This window comes from Armigeres subalbatus, chromosome 2, assembly GCF_024139115.2.
Source record: "Armigeres subalbatus isolate Guangzhou_Male chromosome 2, GZ_Asu_2, whole genome shotgun sequence".
NCBI lineage: Eukaryota > Metazoa > Arthropoda > Insecta > Diptera > Culicidae > Armigeres > Armigeres subalbatus.
Genome location: NC_085140.1, coordinates 274,146,206 through 274,162,221, shown reverse-complemented (window position 1 = coordinate 274,162,221; position 16,016 = coordinate 274,146,206). Strand labels below are relative to the sequence as shown.

Below are 16,016 nucleotides of genomic sequence, written 5' to 3'. Positions count from 1 at the left end.
ATATTCATTGTATGCGATATTTATAGCACAGTTCAGTTGATCACAAATATTAAGATACTCCTCTAAATAATGTTGAAGATTATGCTTCTTGTAGTATTTATGTGCTTTCTGCTTGCGATTTTTAAGATTTCTAATATCTCTTGTAAACCAAATTGGATTTTTCGATACAGCATGACTTCTCCGTCTTTTAACCGGCACCTTCTTCCATTATTATATTGTGCAAAGTGTTATAAAACTTTTCTGTCGCTTTATCAACATTTTGTTCGTTCCTTATAGCAGTTTGCCAATCTATATTCTTCAGTTTATGCTTTATATTTCCGTAGTTGGCTGATTGATAATCGAAGATTTCTTCAAACTCACATTCGATTGGTATATCATTAACGTGTACAAACAAAGAGAATTCAATTGCTGTGTGGAATACTTCATTTCGCCAAAGAGGAGCTAGTGATTCATTTACACAAAATCTTCATAACAGTTAGTCAGCAGTAGATCTAGATAACACTTTTGGATATTCTTCACATGATTGATTTGATTTAATCCTAAGTTAGCAATTTTATCAAATACAAAATGCAATAGCTCATTTTCCCCTATGACTGGAAGTAAAATGCTCTCATTGTCACAGTCCGGTATGAAATCTACATTTCTTTGGTTAAAATCACCATATATATGCACTTTTACTTCAGGAGGTAAACCAGATAAAACATTCTCGGCGATACCAAAAAATTTATCATAAATATCTCTGCGAGCATTATTTGGAGGAATACAAACTGAAGCATATGCGATCTTGTGATAATGGTACCGCTTCTTTGCACACCAGCTCTGCGAATCGCTCCCTCGAGCGCTATATAGAAAAGTAGATTCGAGATTGCATCACCCTACTTCAATCAATCTAAGGTAACAAATATTTTCTGGTTTTTGTCGGGTATAACCGATAAAAATCAACAAACCAGAAAATATGAAGCTTTACGGTGACCGAAACCCTACCAAATAAAGTAACAAATGATGTCGACATTTCATCCGCAACCCTTACACTTGATTTCGATCCGTCCAACGTTATACGAATCAGCCGTATCAGTTTTGCCGGAAAATCATGTTCTAGCATAATTTGCCATAATTCACTACGTTTCACTGAATCGTACGCCGCCTTCAAATCAATAAACAGATGATGTGTCTGCAAGTTTTATTCCCGGAATGTATCAAGGATTTGTCTCAGGGTAAACATTTGATCTGTCGTCGATCGGCGGTCACGAAAACCTGCTTGGTATTCGCCGATGAAGGACTCTTAATCGCGATCTCAATCTGTTGAACAGAATACGGGACATAATTTTGTACGTCGAATTAAGGAGGGTTATTCCTCGGTAATTGGCTCACTCCAGTCTGTGCCCTTTCTTAAAGAGAGGGCAAATAAGGCCGTCCAACCAGCTAGCAGGCTTTTCATCGTCTTCCCATATATTAGACATTATATAGTGCAGAACTTCATAAAGCTGCTCACTCACATGTTTGAGAAGTTCATCCGGGAGCTGGTCCTTCCCCGCAGCCTTATTGTCTTTCAGCTCTTTAACAGCTTTTTTAACCTCATCAGGTGTACTCCACAGCTTGTCCATCGTCGCTAATATTTATTCTGCTCACCAATGCACCGTCACTTCCACTATTCAACAAAATCTCGAAGTGTTGCTTCCACCTGTCAGCCACTTCGGTTTTATCTGTCAGCAAATTCCCTTGTTGGTCGTTGCACATGACGGGAGATGGCGCTGTCTTTCTTCGCACGCTCGATAGTCTCATAAAACCTCCGCATGTCATTCCAATGAGCTAGACTTTACTAAGGTGGCGCAGATCAGCGTTGCGTGCCACTAGTTGTCTCTTTTATTCTCCCGCTGATCTTATGCAATGCAAATAGTGACGTCATAGGAGCTACTGATGGCCATGCCTCTGGCAGCAGCGAAGTTTACTAGCCATAGGCCGTTGTCATTTGTAGCATAGTGAAGGCTTTCCCTACCAATTATATGACGGAAAAAGTCCTCTCTCCATTGGCTTTATCAAGACATTAATAAAAATGTGTCCTTCGCGTCGTCGGATTTATCGTTGGTCGGTGCGTAAACGTTGATTAGGCTGTAATTGAAGAATTTGCACCGTATCCTAAACACACAAATTCTTTCGCTAATGGGTTTCCACTCGCTTCATCTGCTTGCCCATCACTACGAAACCAACTCCATGCTCTGCTTTTCCGCCGCCGCTGTGATAGATGTTTTACTTGAATCCAGTGTTGGTCCTTGTGGGGTACGAGTAAATTACATTCGGCGTGTATTTGAAGATATACCCCTTAGTATGTAAGCAGATGAATTAACATGGATTTATTCATCCGTTCAATGATTGCATTATGCACGATTCATCGACGGTGGTCGATCAGCGCATAGCAAGCCATGACTCTTCCTCTTCTTAAAACTGATGGTGGCACGCGACGGCTCCAGAATATTTCTTATCCTGCTGGCATCGGCGGATTCCACAGTCCTGGGCAAGATGAATACACCACTAGGTGTTCCAATCTGCCAAATTCACAATTCAGCCATCTTGGATTTTAGTATGGGAGAGCCAGCCGGTTTGTTTATGTTTTGCACCGAAATTTTTCACCCCCGCCTTCTCATCGTCCATAAATTGGGCAGACTGCAACACCTAGCTGTGTATTCATCTTGGTACTGGGGTCCACGGACTTCTTGAATAGCGGTCACGTTCACTCCAACCTTCTGCAGTTTACGAGCCAGAAGGCTCACTCGTCCAGGTTCATTTAGGGTCTGGGCATTCCAAGTACCGAGTTTCCAATCATAGTCCTTATTTCGTTGCCGGGTCGGTTCCCAAATATAACGTTCTCTTTTTCTTCTATCTCCAATTCAGTGTTGGTAAAAACTCAAAATCTCAAAACTCATGGATGATTCAAATCAAGAGATTCTCCATTTTTTGTGGTATTATGAGATGCTTCAGTAAGCTACCTTACCGGAATCGCGTTGCCTACATCGCGCTGGTGGGACTGCCACCTTAGATATAGCTTACGCGATACAGCATTTCGTTAATCAGCCGCTGGGTACCAGGCAGACGCTGTTTGAGCCGCACCTCCTGGTGAACAGACGCTCGAGGCGTACCTTCTCACTCTAGCTGATGGCAGAGGGACAACAGTACCCAGGCTGCACTACCAGCTAAGTACACAACCCTTAGCTGGCGGTCTTTTGTCATCGGACGACCCGTGAGATAGGGACCAGAGCTCTGTTGGGCGCTCTTTCCTTGATGTCAACCCACCATTTTGCAGCCCAAGGGTTTACTAAAACGTTAATATCTCAGTCCCGTATAATATTTTTTCAATCTGCTTTCACAAAAACTTTTCCTTATAAAAATACTTTTTGGGTAGTAGTTGACAATGCACGGGAAAAAATTATTTTACGAACACGAGGTGATTTTCCGCGAAAATTATCTAAAAGCAGTCCTTTTTGAGATTGTTGACCCTCCGTAGTTCGTTGGTTGCGAAAGACTAAACCGATTGAATTTGATTCGCCGGACACCACACTACAGTCTATCACCACTAGACAAGTTCTTTTCGTCTTATGACAGTGAAGTTCTTTCTAGTTGCACTTTCCACTTATTTTGCGATGTGTAGTTTAAAACATTTTTTATTGTTTATGCAAAACCAATCTACTTTTATTGAGCTCGCGTGAAGGTTCTTAACGAAACGTATGTATTTCAACCGAGATCGTTTGGCTACTAACTATATTGATCAAAAACACCTAACTATACATGTTGTTTTTAGGACCTATACACCTAACGTTCGTGTTTATATGTGTGTTGTGCGCAATTCGATGTTATCAATGTTATCAGTATCGTATGCATGATTTAGGAGCGTTCAAGTATAATGTTTTAAGTTTGATCCGTATAACAGATTTCATTTTACCTATTTATTCTTAATTTTAAGTTTTGATTCATTGTGTTTGTCTTATATTTTGTACTTAGGATTAATTAATTTAGTAGTTAAATTTTCTGGGATAATAGTGAACAGAGATATTTAAATGGTTCTAGAGGTCATATCATAGCATAATACCAACCATATTACCATGTAGGATATTAATCATTATGGTCCACATAAAAATCAAAAAATATTTATCGATAAAAAAGTGATTTGAATGTGGCGAATATAGTCAATATATGACAATAAGTGCAAAAAACAGCTTTTTTTTTCAAAAATGGCTCTCGAAACCTTTAAACTATTTTTTTAGAATTTTGGGTTGTTCTACGGAAATGCTCCATGATCCGATTATCTTTCGTATAAGGCATGAGCACCATGGCTTCTCGAAAATAGTGTTTTTTGGGACACCCTACTGGGAATGTGCCAGGAAGATTCAAGTTCGTGTTTACCGACAAGTTTGCAAAAAGGCAATGATTGGTCAAGCGATTTGCAGTTGTAACTTGAATCCTAAGTTTACATCGCAGAATGTCTAAAAAGCGTGTATTTATTGCCGTTCATCCGCAAGCATAGGGGCAAAGTCATGTTTTGGCCGAATTTGACCAGCTCCCACTACTCCAAAGTCAGTTTGGAGTGGTATGCTGGTAACAAGTTCGATTTTTTCCACACACTAATGAATCCTCCGAATTGCTTCCGACTAATCGAAAAATAATGAGAATTTTGTTTTCATGAAGCCCATATTTTTTTTAATTTAACATATATATTGAATGAACTAGTTCCAAATTTTTTTGGTTGTTGCTTGTGAATTAAATTTTTGGTGTCACGTTGAAGTTCATTCCGTAAAGTGTCTCCCGAACAAATATGTATGGGAAAATGAAATTCGACTAAACTTTTTTGGGAAAGATTAGAAAATATCTGGTATTATGTATTAAAATCTATTTTTTGTCTACTTTCCGGTGGTTAGTGTGGTGCCCATTTATAGAAATCAAGAAGTCTATTTTTCGATCTTTGAACCAGAATGAAATATACTCTGAAGATAACATAAATCTAAAACTAGCTACTTTGAAGTAAGATCCTCCATCATCCAGGACATACGAATGGAAACTTGGTGAGAGAATTCCATTATATATATTTAGCAAATTATATTGAAACTATATGATTATATACAATAAACCAAAAAAAAAAACAACACAACCATCAGGGCACCCGATTGAAGCGATTTGGATAGGAAGAGTGGAATCGCCAACTTCCTATTGTTAACATCTCGTGGATAAAGGGCGGGCTCTTCTCCCCATCTATTGGGTCAATCTGGGAAACGAGGGCTAGATTATAATATTGTATGTACGAACTTTCTTCTGGAAGGAGATTCTCTATAATCCTCCCGTGGATTCGCATAAGTGTCTCTGCTTATGGAACCACCCCACCCATTTTTTGGCCCTTCATACAGGAGTCTGATGAAATACAAACAGTAGTATAATCATGATCAAATCGTTTGTCAGATATGGCCAGTGCTATCGGCAGGTGCCTTGCTACAATAGACGCATAGCTGCGTCAAAGCGGGAAACTGACTGGTGCAATGTTAGAACGAGGACGCTGTCTTTGTTCTAGATCCTAGGGCCTGGGCTTGCGGAAGCCTTTGGATAACATAAAGTATGTCGGATAACCATTTTAACCTTAAAAATGAATTTAACGTTTCAAAATTACTCTGCGGTGAAGTTTTGAACGCAATCTCAGGTGTTGTCCGGGATTTGTATGAGGGCTCGCCACTGTGCAGCGACTTCGACAAAACCACGGAGCAATCATGGACATTGGGTTAAATGTTCGAGATGCGCAGATTCCATGTCCGTTTCCACTCTGCGGGCGCTGATGGGCTCCTTCGAGAGGAAGGTTCGAGATTTTATTCAAATTGGAGAAAAGTACATTGCAGTACTACGTTAGTTCAGTGGACGATGGAAGTCAACCGGCCCCCACCTTGAGGGAAGTTAAGGATGCCATCCAATAGCTAAAGATCAATAAATCAGCTGGTAAGGATGGTATCGGAGCTGAGCTCATCAAGATGGGCCCGGAAAAGCTGGCCACTTGCCTGCACAAATTAATAGTCAGAATCTGGGAAACTGAACAGCTACCGGAGGAGTGGAAGGAAGGGGTTATATGCCCCATCTTCAAGAAAAGCGACAAGCTGGAGTGTGAGAACTTTCGAGCGATCACCATCCTTAATGCCGCCTACAAAGTGATATCCCAGATCATCTTCCGTCGTCTGTCACCATTAGTGAATGAGTTCGTGGGAAGTTATCAAGCCGGCTTCGTTGACGGCCGCTCGACAACGGACCAGATCTTTACTGTACGGCAAATCCTTCAAAAATGCCGTGAACACCAGGTCCCAACGCACCATCTGTTCGTTGATTTCAAGGCGGCATACGACAGTATAGACCGCGTAGAGCTATGGAAAATTATGGACTAGAACAACTTTCCTAGGAAGCTTACCAGACTGATCAAAGCAACAATGGATGGCGTGCAAAACTGTGTGAAGATTTCGGGCGAACACTCCAATCCGTTCGAATCGCGCCGGGGACTAAGACAAGGTGATGGACTTTCGTGCCTGTTGTTCAACATTGCGCTAGAAGGTGTCATGCGGAGAGCCGGGTGTAACAGCCGGGGTACGATTTTCAACTGATCCAGTCAATTTATTTGTTTCACGGATGACATGGACATTGTAGGCCGAACATTTGCAAAGGTGGTAGAACTGTACACCCGCCTGAAACGTGAAGCAGCAAAAATTGGACTAGTGGGGAATGCGTCAAAGACAAAGTACATGCTTGTGGGCGGAACCGAGCGCGACAGGGCCCGCCTGGGAAGCAGTGTTGCGATAGACGGGGATACCTTCGAGGTGGTCGAGGAATTCGTCTACCTCGGATCCTTGCTAACGGCTGATAACAATGTCAGTCGTGAAATACGAAGGCGCATCATTTGTGGAAGTCGGGCCTACTACGGGCTTCAGAAGAAAGTGCGGCCACCGCACCAAATGTGTCATGTACAAGACGTTAATAAGACCGGTAGTCCTCTACGGACATAAAACATGAACAATGCTCGAGGAGGACTTGCAAGCACTCGGAGTATTCGAGAGACGGGTACTTAGGACCATCTTGGGCGGTGTGCAAGAAGACGGTGTGTGACGACGAAGAACGAACCATGAGCTCGCCCAGCTCTACGGCGAACCCCGTATCCAGAAGGTAGCTAAAGCCGGAAGGGTACGATGGGCAGGGCATGTTGCAAGAATGCCGGATATCAACCCTGCAAAGATGGTGTTCACTTTCGATGCGGCAGAGACGACGTGGAGCGCAGCGAGCGAAATGGGCAGACCAGGTGTAAAACGACTTGGCGAGCGTGGGGCGTATTCGAGGATGGAGAGATGCGGCCTCGAACCGTGTATTGTGGCGTCAAATTGTTGATTCAGTGTTCTCTGTTTAGATGTAGACTAAATAAATGAAAATGAACATTGCAGAAAAGTAATTATCTAATGCTGTAACTTTACAATTTCAATTAAAGCACTGTTTTGATGAAAGTACTTATTGAATCACGAATAATTCGGAATTACAACCTTTTTGTGCGTACCAATTTTGTATCTTTTTAGCGATTATATTTCATTTCAACTTAAGGCGGCTACGCAGCCTTTGAAGATTGAAACAAGATTTATATTTGTCCGGAAAAATGAATCTGCAAAGATTACGTAGCCTTTTTAAGTTGAAATAGCAATATGGGAACATTATTTAATCACGTAACGTTTAGATAATATAATGGCGGTTGCGAAATTCTCAAATGTTTCAAATAAAAAGTGTGTCATAAGGAGGAGCGGGAGCATGAGCATGAGCATGAGCAGGATAACCGTACAATTCGTAGTTGCTACTCCGTGATTGACTAGAACTTGCGAAATTGCACAGGGAACCAATTGAATGGAGCTTGGGTTTTAGCTATCATTCTCAATGTGCAAATTTCGGAAATTCAATGCATTTTACTAAGTCAATTACGGCGCCGGCCACGTCCTTACGGTCATCAAGGGAAGGAAGGATTATTAGTTCAACTCTCGTTGCTACTAGAGACCGAGTATACCTCTGCATCTCCACGATAGTCTTAGGATAGGATATTGTGTTAGTATGAAGGGATATATTATCTGGATTCACTTTGGTAAGTGATGCGATCTATGGGGTAGGAATATATGAATGAGAATTAGAAGTACTAGAGTAATGAGAAAGTATTAAAGTGAATTCTAATGGGATTCATTTTTTGCAATTAGAATTTGAATGCTATTGGATTCTAATACCACGCACACGTCTACCACACCATCGCTACCCGCACATCAACCTCACACATTCTTACTTGTATGAGGCCTGCACGAGCGTAGCGACCGTATATAGCATTCGTATGCGGGTACAAATGAATACCAATCTATTTTTACATTTTATTTACTGCTACTAAGTAACAGGCAGCTTTTTATAACAATTCTATATTTAGAATCATACTTGCTAGCAATTAGAATTTTGTTTGCAAAGAGATTGAGTTAAATGATTAATGAAATTATCTAATAGGAAATTAGAAAGGGCCAGGGATCAAACCCTTAATCTCCTGCTTATGAGGCAGAAGCAGTGACACAAGGCCACCAAGCACCTTGAATAAAAAGTGTGTCATAAGGAGGAGCAGGAGTTGAAATAGTCAAGTTTTATATGCCCAGGGTTCTGCCAAATCGAATCGAGCGCCAACAAAAAGTACTAATTTTTCTACTCATTCTTTCGATTAGCAGATTTAATTGATCACAAATCATATCGGATGTCCCTCAACCTAATAACTGTGGATATGAAATGATGTCCATTTTATTTTTGCGAACAAAATACCACAAGTTAGTCAAAAAGCCGCTTGGTGCGATTTGGCTGAACCCCGACCATATACAGTGACCGGCATAATAAAAAGCCCACTAGCCGTTTTTCATACAAAATGGTCAACTTTGGAGATCTAGATCTCAGATATAACATGCTTGAATTTTACCACACCTGAGTTTCGACCATATTGATTCATAGGGTAAAAAATTATTGCGGTAATACCAAAATAATTTTTTTGGCAAATTTTTTTTTAAGTATCTTAAATTTTCTTTTTTTTTAAGTAAGGTACACTGGGGGAAGTGGAAAAAGGGGGTAAGTGTAAAAATCGACTCGAAAAATTTCAATTGTACAGACTTCACAGTTTTTACCACACCATAACATTGTGCAAAACTATGGTTCATTGTTCACACTAACACTATGTTAAAATCTGTGTTATACTTACACTAACATAGTTTACGCTGGAGCTGTCATTTTAGGTTTCGCGAGAAGTTAATTTTTGCATTCATAAAATCAATTCTTACTTGCACAAATTGTTCCTTTTCCGGTAATTTTGCACCACAGGTGATCATTATAATACAATTAAACTAATCACATTCAATTTGTAGTGGTTTGTACCATGAAACCAAATAATTTAAAGATTTTACACTTACCCCTGGTATCAAACACTGCGGGGGAAGTGGAAAATGTTCTGATCACGCAAATTTTTCCTTCCCTCCAGGGTTTATTTTGATAGCTGTGAATCTTAATATGTTCCTTCTTTGTTATCATTGTGATTTGAGTGGTGATTGGACTAATATTCATAAGAAAACGCCTGATTAATCCACCTATCGGTATTGATGCCTTTCACATGTTTTACATATGAAAAAAATGTGCGAGAAAGATAAAAATAGCACTGATAGGTAAATATATTCCATAATACATATTCATTTATATTCATAACAAGTTTCGCCGTTGAATGCAATTTGTTGCGAACAAATCTTCCTACCCGAAATGTGCATGAAAATAGGTGATAATTTTGTACGTATATTGCGCACACACATACATACAAACACGCACACACAGACATCATATCAATTCGTAAACTGAGTCGATAAGTTTATAACAATGTAAGTCTCATTCTCCCTCAAAAAAATCATCTTCGGGGCAAACATACAGATTGTACGTACACTTAGTGTTCGAGAAGGCACAACCAGCCCTCCCCTATCTATTTCAAGAATTCCTTGGGGACCTATTCCTTTAATCCAATGAAATTATTCAACAAAAGATACTCAGAGCAATTCCCGTCTTGATTTTAATCACATATCACTACTCATCACAATTGGAGGTCAAGATAACTTGGGTTTTCCACTTACCCCATTCCGCTAGGGTAAGTGGAAAAATAACTCCCAAATTTCAAATATAATTTTATAAATTTCAAGCGGCTAAAATGGGATGAATTACCGCACAGTTGGTGCAAAATGGACTGTTTTTGGGAGCCCATAATGATTGAATGCATTTAGATCATTTAAATTGGTTTTACAATAAGTTGAACATGAACTATCGATTTTTCCTTTTCCACTTCCCCCAGTGTACCTTATCTTAAAAGGCCGAAGTCGAGTCAAGTACGATACACTGAAGACGGCCTTACTGTTGAGGTCGAAATACGTATCTGTCAAGATACAATTAAGTGGTGAAATTCAATGGGATTGTATAAACTCGTCTTATGACAGGTGAAAACATTCCACTAAAAAGCTCAAAATAATTTTCTTATTCTATAGGTTGTAAACTAATTACTTATTCGGCAAAAACGCGTATTTTGGCAATACAAAAAAGTTTGCGGAATATACTTGTACACTAAGAGTTGTAGATTTCAAGATATTATAAATTTTTTTTTTCCAAAAAAATCGTTTTGGTATTACCGCGATAATTTTTTACCCTATGAATCAATATGGTCGAATCTTAGGTGTGGTAAAATTCAAGTTATATCTGAGCTCTGGGTAAATTTTCAGCAAAATTGGTTCACACGCAATCGAGATCTAGATCTCCGAAGTTGACAATTTTGTATGAGAAACGGCAAGTGGGCTTTTTATTATGCAGGTCACTGTATACTACTAGTAGTACTAGAACTTGCGCGATCTTGCTCGGTTTTTTTTTTGTTTTTTAGAGTCCTAACTGTCAATCGATAAGTTGATTGCAGCGTCGCACTCTATATCGATTTTAGTCCAAGCTTGATGGTTTCCTTAAGAACCATCTTATGAACCTTCTCCAGCCCCAAAAAGCGCTGCATAACATTTTTCACGCCGTTCTATCTATTTAAAATCAAGTATTCCCCAAACAATAATGAACAGAACGCTCATTACCGAACATCTGTGCAATAAGTAGTTATCATGCTTTCACTTTATTACTTTTTACGCCACCCTCATTATTGATTGGAACGCATTCACAGCAGCTGATCGAAGATTTGTTAAACAAACAAGACTGTTTGTTCCATCCGTCTAGCTAGATAGAGAGTGCGGCAGTCGCGACCGTATGTCGTCTAAGACCTTCACCAAGAGTTTATTATGATGGAGGGGCCAAATCGACGACGCGCACTGAGGCTGTAATAGTTGCCCAACATCAGCACAAAAAAATCCCCCGCCGCCGTGCCAAACCGTGAACCCCAAAACGCTACCACAATTCCACAAAGAAAAGAGTTCTGGTGGGGGTTGCCGGGAGGTAGGTACCTACGCTGATCGAAAATGGTTATTGGATGCTTCCACAATCGAATGGAAACGACGAGCAACTCCTTGTCGCTCATCGTCGCTGGTCTGTCAAGGCGAAGGATGTTGTTGTTTGTTTGGGTATGTATCCATAATATCGTGGAGTATGTAGTTTGGAGAAGAACCAGCCAGTCAGCCAGCCAGCAGTCTGGAGCCAGTCTGATGATGACTAGCCAGTCCTGAGGGCGCGAATCTCATCTAAATCAATCACACGGCAGTGAGTCTCGACCTTGGTGGAGATGTAGGGGAGAACCGATGATAAGAACGCCACGGCGCGACAGCTTCGACGGTACTACGTATTACGTAAACAATTCCATTCAATCTTATCGTTATGGGATAAAATTGTTCAATATTGTTTGCATTGTTTTTCGAAAAAATGGAACACAATTTGATACAGAACTATAAGAACCTATACATCATTATTTGCTCCATTGTTAAAGTATACACATTGAGAGCCATTGATTGAATAACAAAACTAGTTAAGTAAGATAGGTGTGAGTATAATTGTTAGTTCCACAGATTTCTCGTTGAAATGTCCGAAAGGCATTGAGTTCTAGCGATAAAATGATGCACCATGATGGTCGCCTTATTGGGATATCCGAATAAACCATTTGGTCAACGCTTACCTACCTATACCTGTGATGGTACAAAACTCCGTGTTGTCTGGAGCAAAACCGAATGTAATGTCTTGTTCCAGGGCGCTCGTGTTTGGGCTACCTGTCTTCCTGCTGCACGCCGGCGGCACGCGCATATTCCTCGATTGATCCTCTTCCAGGTTCTATGCTAAACATTAGAGCCCTATAAGAAGAGTAACGTCAAGTGTTACGTTTGACAGGTCTCCTGCTCGTTTGGAATGCGCATTTGTATGAAACTGACATGCGATTCTGTTCCAATTCTGACACTTGACGACACTGTTATTATAGTCACTGTACTAAACATGACTTTGACTGGTCTTTACTGGTATGTACTTTATCTTCGACGCATTCACCACCAGAGCTCATTCACGCTGCAGCGCTTATGGGACAGATCTCGGCGAGTTTTACCAAACTACCAAAAAATAGGAACTGAAAAGGGTGCCACCCTTCAAAGTGGCCTGCGATCATATGATACTCAAACATGTTATGAAAATATACAATTTTCATGATTTCATAAGTAGTTATTGCTTCTATTGCTGCCTTGAAACTTAGTGTTCAGTAAGCACTTCCACAGTTATTAACTTTGAGATTTCCCAGGCAAGTTACCATTTTTGCATTCGGTTAACAAGAATCTAAAAAAAGAGAATAAACTGAGCAAGTAAGAAGCACAATTGATTCGTTCGATGACGAAGCACTGTGCATTAGAACGGCATTCACAATTTAAAAAAAAAAACACCCACCCTGTATAAGATTTACACGAGTTTGCTTATAGCAAAAATTAAATTCTATTCATCTCGAGTCAACTTTTAATATTATCACCCCGATAGCACAGCGTGGAACCGTCCGGTAGGGTCACGAAAACGACCTCGGTGGCCATATCCGGAGGCAGGTCCGCTGCGGTGATTGTTCCATCCACAGAGCCACCCTTCAGCCGCTGCACGTCCACCACTCGCAGGTCCGTCTGGAGAACGTCGTACGTTTTTGCGCCATCGTCGAACTCGTTCACTTTGACGAAGGCCCATCTGGATCGTATCTGTTTGGGCCGCCGGGCGCTCGAGGAGTTTTTCGCAGGCGGTGACGACAGGGACCGCTGCCGGGAGTGGCGCGACAATCTGGGGGTGTGGCGTCCACGTGTCGGTGGCGTTGAAGGACTGGTTTTTGTCTCGTAGATAAAACTGTTGGCCAGCTCTTTTTTCAGCTTCTCGAGAACTGCGGTGGAAGAAAGGGAAAGTTCGATGAAGTGTTCTGTATGATTAAGTTTGTATTGCGAAGGGTTGAAGGAATACTTTTACTACTTCCGTTAGAGGAGGGTTTGGTTTTGCTGCTCTGCTCGGACGATGAGAAAAGTTTGTCGGTGCGGGATAGTTTCGAGGGCTCCTTCAAGGACGGTGATGAATTTATTGCACTATGAGGGAAATTGAATAGAGTTGAATAATAATGTATTCAATGATTTATTCCTATTTGTGTATATAGCTAAGCAATCAATAACTCATGCAAATCTATGAAAAAATAAATAAATTAACAAACGTAGGACTGCAAACATGAGCAATACTGTAAAGTGCTGTACAAAATCATGAAATACACCAGGAAGTTATACCAAAACCACAGTGAAGATTTACAGTGGTTTCATACTTTTTTACTACTTTAAACTTTTAAATAAAAAATGTTGAAGAGAGGAGATTGAGAGCTTTTTTATAATCTCCACCTTCAAGCTAACTCCAGTCTACTCCGAAGAGTGGTTTAATTGTCTATAAAAGCTTGCAAATGTGATATCAAGCTAATACCAGTCACCGAATTTCATGGAAAATATCAGAGAAGGCATATTTTGCCCGTTCTAATATCTAATTTTTGATTACCCAATCAATTATACAAGAAAGGTGCCAACACCAATAAGGCAATTAATGTTTTCATTTTTCATTAAGAACCTATAAATGATCATAATAAAAGAGAACTCACTTTTTATTTTTCGGAACATTTTCTTCTTTAGATGATTCTTCACAGCTCTTCGATTTCGCTGAAAGGGCGGACTCAAACTCTTCTGTGTTACTGGATAGTGAGCTCCGTTTCTGTTCTTTCATTTTTTCACTTGAAAGCACTTGATAATCCTGAAGCTGTTTACTGCTAGGTGAAGTTTTAGCAATGGCATTTTCATCAGCCCAACAATGGCATTCTGATGTAGAAACTTTTCTTTTCGGTCGAACTTGATCCGATGACAAAGAACTTTTTCTTTCAGATTTAATATTTAGTATTGATGGCTTTCCTTTCTGTTCATTTGAATTTGAAAGCTGACATAAATTGTATTAAATTATAACATTGATAGGTTGAACACTGCACAAAAGAGAAGAGTGCAACATACGTAAAACACTCACTTTCCTCCTGTATCTATTTTGCTTCTTTGAAATTGCACTCTCCGTCGGGGAATGCGCTAGTTCATTTAGGTCTCGACAAGACTGATAAAGATTGAAATCACTAACCACGCTGTCACTGCGTTCTCTACTTGTCTGTGAATATGTCGGATCAGTGTCGAAATGTTGTCTCCAACTGAAAAAATCCCTCAAGCATTCAACCCCGTAGAGCAAACTTTCATCCAAAGTTGGTCCGAAGAACTGACGCCTCAAATCCGTGAGACTAATTTGATCCTGGCAATTGAAGGCAGTCTAGTAATAACCATTTTGTATATTCAACTGTAACACTTACCATCTGAATGAATTTGGAATGAAAAATTCGACTTTATAATGCCAAAATAAAACTCTACAAAAATAGTGACAGTAAAAGAGTTGCTTACTTGGATAACATTTATTTAAGTTTTATTTTAAGCCTCCATTTTCTGCGAACTAAGAAAAACTATAAGATGGTAGGTACTACGAAACTGCTACCAAAGACCTAGGATAGGATGTGACAATAGAATTGCAACTGCCTTGTTGTTTCCTCAGTCGATTGCTTCGACGAAGTGGTGGCCAGTGCTTCCAAATATTTTTTATGCAAAATCCGCCGTATAGTATATGTGAAAAAAATCATGTTTTCTCGTTCCCTTCTTCCATAATTCGTAATAAAGGATGCTACGTACTATCAGAAAAAAAATTACAGGGAGATGTAAGAGTTTTACAGTGAAATGTGTAAAAAGTTGGTCAATAATGCTTCCAATCGAGTGTTTTAAATCAGCATAGCTATTAAGAATCATGCATACATCATTTGCAGCCTAGCATAAGTTAATTTTACCCAAAAAAAATGAGAAAATAAACTTTTGAATTGTATCATAACATTCAATTTAATTATCCAGCAACACGGCCAAGGTAACAACAAGCTGCCCTTTTGAAAATGTGATACCGCCGATCGAAGTAATCGATTGTCATTTTCACCCAATCAGCAACCGGTACGATTTTGACAGAAAATCGGTACGATTTTTAATGACTAATTGGCACATCCTATCCTAGCCAAAGACTACGGTCAACACTTTTATGCCCAGGGAAGTCGAGGCAATTTCCAAACCGAAAATTGCCCAGACCGGCACTGGGAATGGAAACCAGCAACCATCATAAGCCAAACACAATTGATACGTTTGCGTGCGTTTTGACAGTTTCTCCATGGGAAAACTGTCAAAACGCACGCAAACGTATCCATTGTGTTCGGCCCATCAGCATGGTCTTGCTGCATAGCCGCGCATCTTACCGCTTGGCCCCGCGGTGATTAGTTGGCGCTGAACTCGTTTAGGTCTGGGGAGCCTTAAATTAGAGTTTGGAAGGAATTTGAGTCTTCCATCCATCTGCATGTTAAAGCTATGTTTTTTCAATAAATTAAATATTGGATTACCCCAAAGTACGTCTTCACT

At 40.1% G+C, this 16,016-nt stretch overlaps 1 protein-coding gene across 1 annotated transcript; it reads right to left on the bottom strand.

Moving 5' to 3' along the window:
• Positions 1–12,970: 12,970 nt before the first annotated feature.
• LOC134216368 (uncharacterized) lies at positions 12,971–15,013 on the bottom strand. Its single transcript, XM_062695271.1, has 5 exons — positions 14,885–15,013; positions 14,557–14,826; positions 14,144–14,472; positions 13,474–13,592; positions 12,971–13,396 (listed from the first exon to the last, which is right to left on the bottom strand). Exons 1-5 carry the CDS (start codon positions 14,885–14,887, stop codon positions 12,987–12,989), a joined length of 1,131 nt encoding a protein of 376 aa, XP_062551255.1. The 5' UTR covers positions 14,888–15,013; the 3' UTR covers positions 12,971–12,986.
• Between the last annotated feature and the right edge of the window lie 1,003 nt (positions 15,014–16,016).